The sequence below is a fragment of the Rhinopithecus bieti genome, unplaced genomic scaffold, assembly GCF_001698545.2.
Source record: "Rhinopithecus bieti isolate Rb0 unplaced genomic scaffold, ASM169854v2 scaffold_52849, whole genome shotgun sequence".
Taxonomy (NCBI): Eukaryota; Metazoa; Chordata; class Mammalia; order Primates; family Cercopithecidae; genus Rhinopithecus; species Rhinopithecus bieti.
Window position 1 is genome coordinate 123,233 of NW_016820685.1, and position 7,878 is coordinate 131,110.

At 39.4% G+C, this 7,878-nt stretch overlaps 1 protein-coding gene across 2 annotated transcripts in view; it reads left to right on the plus strand.

Annotated features, from left to right (window-relative positions):
• PNPT1 (polyribonucleotide nucleotidyltransferase 1) overlaps positions 1–6,801 on the plus strand; it is a 59,686-nt gene extending 52,885 nt beyond the window's left edge. For both annotated transcript variants that reach the window (XM_017859893.1, XM_017859894.1), the window contains exons 26-28: positions 1,508–1,586; positions 5,204–5,251; positions 6,401–6,801. In XM_017859893.1, coding sequence (XP_017715382.1) covers positions 1,508–1,586; positions 5,204–5,251; positions 6,401–6,556 — 283 coding nt within the window. In that variant the 3' untranslated portion in view covers positions 6,557–6,801. The remainder of the gene's footprint in view (positions 1–1,507; positions 1,587–5,203; positions 5,252–6,400) is intronic.
• The last annotated feature ends 1,077 nt before the right edge of the window (positions 6,802–7,878 follow it).

The following is a 7,878-nucleotide window of genomic DNA, read 5'->3' on the forward strand; positions in this document are numbered from 1 at the left end:
TTTTTTTTTTTTTTTTTTTGATGGCTTATTTTAAACATAGTCTGAATGCTTAATTGGCACATGTTTTTAAATGCTAGTTTCAACCAGGCACCGTGGCTCACGTCTGTAATCCCAGCACTTTGGGAGGCCGAGCCAGGCAGATCACAAAGTCAGGGGTTCGAGACCAGCCTGACCAACATAGCGAAACCCCATTTCTACTAAAATACAAAATTAACCAGGCGTGGTGGTGCATGCCTATAATCCCTGCTACTCAGGAGGCTGAGGCAGGAGAATCGCTTGAACCCAGTAGGTGGAGGTTGCAGGGAGATGAGATCACACCATTACACGCCAGCCTGGGCGACAGAGTGAGACTCCATCTCAAAAAAAAAAAAAAAAAAAAAAAAGCCGATTTCAATCTCAAAGGATTTTTTTTTTTGACCAGCTAAAAGAGATTGTATTTTAGGATCAGAAAATCCCTTTTTTAAGAAAAAAAATGATCAAATGTAGCAAAATGTTCAAAGCTATTTGAAATAAAAGGCAATCAGATGATTTGTTTAATATTGCAGGTGAAAATAAGAAATAGGATGGCTTATTTTCATAGACTAGAGAAAAAGGGAAGATTAGTTTTTTAATGAAATAAGTATCTCATTTTACCTGACCACCTTCCTTAAATCCTTACCTTATAGGTTAATGATATGATATTCTATACTATGTTTAAAATATTTAATGTCATTTCGAAAATTTTTGGAAAATCGAGACCAGCCTGGCCAACTTCGGGAAACCCCATCTCTACTAAAAATACATAAATTAGCTGGTCATGGTGGCACATGCCTGTAATTCCAACTGCTTGGGAGGCTGAGGCATGAGAATGGCTTGAACCTGGCAGGCAGAGGTTACAGTGAGCCCAGATGCCACCACTGCACTCCAGCGTGGGTGACACACACACAAAAAAAATGTTTTTGGAAATTATGAAGAGAAATACAGAAGAATATATATTCTAAAAGCTTTTTTTGTTGAGACAGAGTCTCGCTCTGTCACCATGCTGGAGTACAGTGGCACGATCTCAGCTCACTGCAACTTCCGCCGCTCAGGTTCAAACAAATCTCCTGCCTCACCCTCCTGAGTAGCTGGGATTACAGGCATGCGCCACCATGCCCAGCTAATTTTTGTATTTTGTAGAGACAGGGTTTCACCATGTTGGCCAGGATGATCTTGATCTCTTGACCTTGTGATCTGCCCGCACTGGCCTCCCAAAGTGCTGGGATTACAGGTATGAGCCACCGTGCCTGGCTCTAAAAGCTTTTTTATTGCGTGTTTATTCTTTATCTTTTCTTCATTCTTTGATTCATACATATTTATTTATAGGGCATATTTTCAGTTGAAAAGTATACTTTTATAGTTCTAAAACATGATAGAATGGGTTTCTTTTGTTTTTTACTTTTCCTCCTATGAAAACATAATGTTTTATTTGTCAATGGATATACAGATACTTATTGGTTTAACCAGGCTTATTATTTATTTTTTGTAGAGATACTGGTGTAATGGTAAAATTATATCCAAATATGACTGCGGTACTGCTTCATAACACACAACTTGATCAACGAAAGGTAAAAAGACAGATGTTATTATATTTATAACTTCCTTCAAACACCTTAAAACACAGTATTGAAATTACCTAGGTTGGTAAGAATTATACACTTTGCCTACTACTAGCCTAAACAGAGAAAACAAAAGTGGCAGAGATGCTCTGGCAAAAAGTTTTACATTGTTTAGCATAAATAAAAATTCGCTGGGTGGGGTGGCTCATGTCTGTAATCCCAGCACTTCGGGAGGCCGAGGTGGGTGGATCACGAGGTCAGGAGTTCAAGACCAGCCCGGCCAAGATGGTGAAACCTCTTCTCTACTAAAAATACAAAAACCAGCTGGGCATGGTGGTGGGTACTTGTAATCCCAGCTACTTAGGAGGCTGAGGCAGATAATTGCTTGAACCTGGGAGGTGGAGGTTGCAGTGAGTGGAGATCATGCCACTGCGCTTCAGCCTGGGCAATAGAGCGACACTCCGTCTCAAAAAATAAAATAAATAAATAAAATAAATAAGTAAATAAATAAATACCAAATATTTTTCTTTCCATGATGGAATAGAAACACTGACTGTTTTGAAAGAGAACAGCATCTAGAGCTAGCAGTTACTAAAAATACCTATGTATAGCTGTTTTCCCAATTTTCTACTGACCAACCAATTATGGCAAGATAATTCTTGGAATATTTTGAAATTTAATCTTTGTTGTAGTTCAGACATCCAGTAAATAAAAACTCTAACACAACTCTAGAAAGCAGTGGGATCAGGGGAGTAATAAGAGTGTCTGTTGGCCAGGTATGGTGGCTCACGCCTGTAATCCTAGCACTTTGAAGGCCAAGGTGGGTGGATCACAAGGTCAAGAGATGGTGACCATCCTGACCAACATGGTGAAACCCAGTCTCTACTAAAAATACAAAAATTAGCTGGGCGTGGTGGCATGCATCTGCAGTCCCAGCTACTCGGGAGGCTGAGGAAGGAGAATCGCTTGAACCCAGGAGGCGGAGGATGCAGTGAGCCAAGGTTGTGCCACTGCACTCTAGCCTGGTGACAGAGTGAGACTCTGTCTCAAAAAAAAAAAAAGGGGGTCTGTTGTACCATATATTAAAATATATTATAAAGCCATAGATAATAAAATAGTATATTACCAGCCGAGAAATAGATAATCCATGCAACAAGAAAACAAAGACCAGAAATAATATACATGGGATTATAATATATGCTAGAAGTTGTATTATAGTCAGTGAATAAAGATTATTTAATAAATTACGTTGGTACAGCTGGTTATCTTAAAACAGGATCTCTACTCATTTTTATACCAAAATACTGTCTGGATCAAATAGCTAAATGTGCTTTTTAAAAAAGGTGGTGAGAAAAGATAATCTTGTTGGGGCAGGAGAGTTTACTAGAAGAAAATTGGATGTTTTAATAAAATTAGTACTGGAGAACGCCTCAACATGATATCAAAGCCAAAAAGGTAAATAAATTTATAAAATTTGACCCCATAATTTTTTAATTATATGGCAAAATTTCAATAAGGTTAAGAGATAATCAGCAACCTAAAGGAAAAATGCTTATAACATAGGACAGAAGCTTAATTTACAAAGGGCTTTTATAAATCAGTAAGAATGATGAATATCAATAGAAAAATAAGTAAAGAACATGAACAAATTATTTTAAAAAGCCGACCAAGATATTTAATATCAACAGCAATTTTTGAAATGCAAACGAAATTAATATATCAGTTTTAACTTTCAGATAGTTTAAAATTCTCAGTGTGTATAAGAGAAAAGATGGACATTTTCATACACTGTTGATGGGGTGTGAATTGGGACAAACTTTTAGAGGGTGTTTGGTAAATGTCTATGGACCTAGACATTGTAGGATTTTGTTTGGAGAGGATAATTAGAGTAGGTGAATTCATGATCTGTGCTACACTACAGCTTTTTTTTTTTTTCACCTTTTATTTTGAAAAGTTTTAATGTACAAAAAAAGTTGAAAGAATAATACACTAAACCCTCATATATTTCTCCTGTATTCATCAGTCATTAACATTTGCAACACTGGAATTTAAAACAAATTATTGTCTTTAGGTGATTGTTTAAATAAATTATATAGTTTGAAACTTAACAGTAATGCTCAATTTACTGATATGAAAAGATGCCCTTGGGCCAGGCGCAGTGGCTCACACCTGTAAGCGCAGCACTTTGGGAGGCTGAGGTGGACAGATCACTTTAGGTCAGGAGTTTGAGACCAGCCTGGCCAACATGGCAGACTCCCATCTGTACTAAACATACAAAAAATTAGCTGGGCACGGTGGCATGCACCTGTAATCCCAGCTACTTGGGAGGCTGAGGCAGGAGAAACTCTTGAACCTGGGAGGAGGAGGTTGCAGTGAGCGGAGATCATGCCACTGCACTGCAGCCTGGATGACAGAGTAAGACTCCATCTCAAAAAAATAAAAATAAAAAAGATGTCCTTAAGATATACAATAAGCACAGCGGGTCCATTTTTATAAATGCATTACACATACACTAAATAGACATCTGAAGGGATACTCATTGGAGTGTTAGCAGTAGTTATCTACAACTTGAGAGGTTTTTGAGACAGGGTCTTGCTCTGTCACCCAGGCTGGAGTATAGTGGCACGATCACAGCTCACTACAGCCTCAGCCTCCCAGGCTCAAGTGATTCTCCCACCTTAGCCTCTGGAGGGGCTGGGACCCTAGGCCCAAGCCACTACACCCGGCTAATTTTTTTGGATTTTTTGTAGAGATGGGGTTTCTTCATGTTGCCCAGTCTGGTTTAAGCAGTCCTTCCACCTCAGCCTCCCAAACTTCTGGGACTACAGGTGTGAGCCACTGTACCCAGCCTGTTTTGGATAATTTTTATGTTCTTAATACATCTATATTTTAAATCCTTATAATTAACTGATTTTTTTTTTTAAGACAGAGTCTCACTCTGTTGCCCAGGCTGGAATGCAGTGGCACAATCTCAGCTCACTGCAACCTCTGCCTCCCAGATTCAGGCAATTCTCCTGCCTCAGCCTCCCGAGTAGCTGGGAGTACAGGTGTGTGCCACCACACCCAGCTAGTTTTTGTATTTTTAGTAGAGATAGGGTTTCACCATGTTGGTCAGACTGGTTTTGAACTCCTGAGCTCAAGGGATCTGCCCGTCCCGGCCTCCCAAAGTGCTGCGATTACAGCCATGAGCCGCCATGCCTGGCTAACTGATTTTTTTGTTTTGTTTTGAGATGGAGTCTTGCTTTGTCACCCAGGCTGGAGTGCAGTGGCGCAATCTCGGTTCACTGCATGCTCTGCCTCCCGGGTTCAGGCCATTCTCCTGCTTAGCCTCCTGAGTAGCTGGGACTACAGGCGCCCGCTACCACGCCCGGCTACTTTTTTTGTGTTTTTAATAGAGACAGAGTTTCAACATGTTAGCCAGTATGGTCTGAATCTCCTGACCTCCTGATCCGCCCGCCTCGGCCTCCCAAAGTGCTGGGATTACAGGTGTGAGCCACCACACCTGGCCGCTAACTGATTTGTTTAATCAGAAAAATGAATAAAGCTTGAGAAAGAAATGTGTACCTCCGTGGGCACTATGTAATTATGCACAACAACTAATAGATTAACATGTTTTTTTTTTTCAGATTAAACATCCTACTGCCCTAGGATTAGAAGTTGGCCAAGAAATTCAGGTACTTGTATTCCACCTTTTAGCCTTAAAGTTGTAAATCGTTCTTGAAGCTTCCATTATTTTTTTCAAAAAGTTGAAAGAGTCACCATCTATGATGTTTTTTATTTATATGCAGTACTTCATTTTTAATCTTAGAGCTGCTTGAACAGACTCATTAAGGATTTAAGACACAATTCTTTCCCTGAAGGAGACTGCAACTTGGCCAAAATGGTAGTCACCCTTAGTTCATTTAAAAAATACATGAGCATGTCAGTGTTAGCTATGCAGACTCCACGATTTGGAGACTGACATAAGAACTCTGATAAGGTAACTTGTTGAAATCCTTGAATGTCATCTTTGAGGAGGTGAGACTTTGTTTCCCCACTACTTAAAACTTCAAGTTTTTGAGCTTGGTAAGAGCCATGTTATTCAGGCATAGAATTCATATAACAAAATTGGCCCTTTCTTTGTAGTCCTTTATGAGTGAATGAAAGAAGTCATTGCCAGTCTGTTTTTTCTGGCTCCACCACATTCTCTTTCACTTATGACTAATACCCATGACCTGAGTAACTAAGGCTTCTGGTTTATTCCCAATCTGTGGTCTTACTGTCCAAGTAGCCTCCAGGGGAGGATGAGTGCTAAGATATAATATCTCTGTATAAGGTTGATTTTTTGGTTTCTTTGTTGTTGTTGTCGTTTTCATATCAGAAGGAACTTTAAACCTTCTGCATTTCTCCCTTTCATTTTCCAAGGTGAAGCCAAATAAACACTAATGTGACGGTCCTTTGAGCAGTAGTGAAAATCCAAGTGACCTAAGTATAATCCTGTATAGTATATAGCACAATTAGGCTCACAAATCCCTTGTCTAGAATCATTCACTATGTCTGTGACTATTCCCCCAGTATAAGGACTTGGCCTGGTGAGAATAAAAAGGCACAGATGAATTCAATGACAGATCATAGTTGAACAACTAACTGCCCCGTCTCTTTTCTTTTTTTATAATAACTACTTATATATATTAAGTGTATACCTCCACTTAGCACTGAACTATGCTTTCAGTGAACAAGTAAAAACAATCATTGCCTTATTTGGACCATGTAAATTTAAATGTCTATTTAGATGTCACTCAATGTGCTATAAGTTTAAAGGAAGAGCTGTTTCTTTAACACAGGTGAAATACTTTGGACGTGATCCAGCCGATGGAAGAATGAGGCTTTCTCGTAAAGTGCTTCAGTCGCCAGCTACAACTGTGGTCAGAACTTTGAATGACAGAAATAGTATTGTAATGGGAGAAACTATTTCACAGTCATCATCTAATTCTCAGTGATTTTTTTAAGGAGAATTCTAGAATTCTATTTTGCCTAGGGTGATGTGCTGCAGAGCAACATTTTAGTAGTATCTTCCATTGTGTAGATTTATATGTAATATAAATACATTCTAATTATTTGTACTAAAATGCTCATTTACACGTGCCATTTTTTAAATTCAAGAGTAAGCCATATTCGTTTAATCTTATTTACATTATAAATCAAAAAATATTTATTGTTAAAAATAAGTCATTTATATATCTTAGAAAAGATTACATACTTTTGTTTCTATAATTCCGAAATATATGAAAAACTTAGATAGAATATGTCATATATGTTATTCTAACAGATCTCTTCCTACATTTTATTTTTCTTTTTTTTTTCTTTGAGACGGAGTCTTGCTCTGTCGCCCAGGCTGGAGTGCAATGGCCGGATCTCAGTTCACTGCAAGCTCCGCCTCCCAGGTTCACGCCATTCTCCTGCCTCAGCCTCCCGAGCAGCTGGGACTACAGGCGCCCGCCACCATGCCCGGCTAATTTTTTTGCATTTTTTAGTAGAGACGGGGTTTCACCGTGTTAGCCAGGATGGTCTCGATCTCCTGACCTCGTGATCCGCCCGTCTCGGCCTCCCAAAGTGCTGGGATTACAGGCTTGAGCCACCGCGCCCGGCCGCATATTTTTCTTCTTTATATATAGTAGTGACAATTTACCCTCAATCATCCTACGGCTCACCTCTTTGCGTAACAACTTTACTTGTCTACAATGGTTCACAAACTGGAACAGGCCATATTCAAAGCCAGTGCCTATTTCATCAGAACAGTTACTAGATATAGTGAGTTGAGGGAGCTAATCTGATACACTTTTAATAATATGATGCCTTTCAAACTTGTTACTGAATCATAAACATAGTGGAATAAAGATGAGATTCTAACTAGGATGAATGTGGTAGTAATGATGTATATTTTTCAAATTTACCTAAACATAGAAAAATTATTGGCCGGGCGTGGTGGCTCATGCCTGTAATCCCAGTACTTTGGGAGACCGAGGCGGGCGGATCATGAGGTCAGGAGATAAGAGACCATCTTGGCTAACACGGTGAAACCCTGTCTCTACTAAAAATGCAAAGATTAGCCGGGTGTGATGGCGCACGCCTGTAATCCCAGCTACTCAGGAGGCTGAGGCAGGAGAATCCCTTGAACCCAGGGGGCAGAGGTTGCAGTGAGCTGAGATCACGCCATTGCACTCCAGCTTGGGCAACAAGAGCAAAACTCCGTCTCAAAAAAATAATAATAAATAAATAATTTACTTGTCAAATTGAACTAGGTAATTTTGAATATGTATAT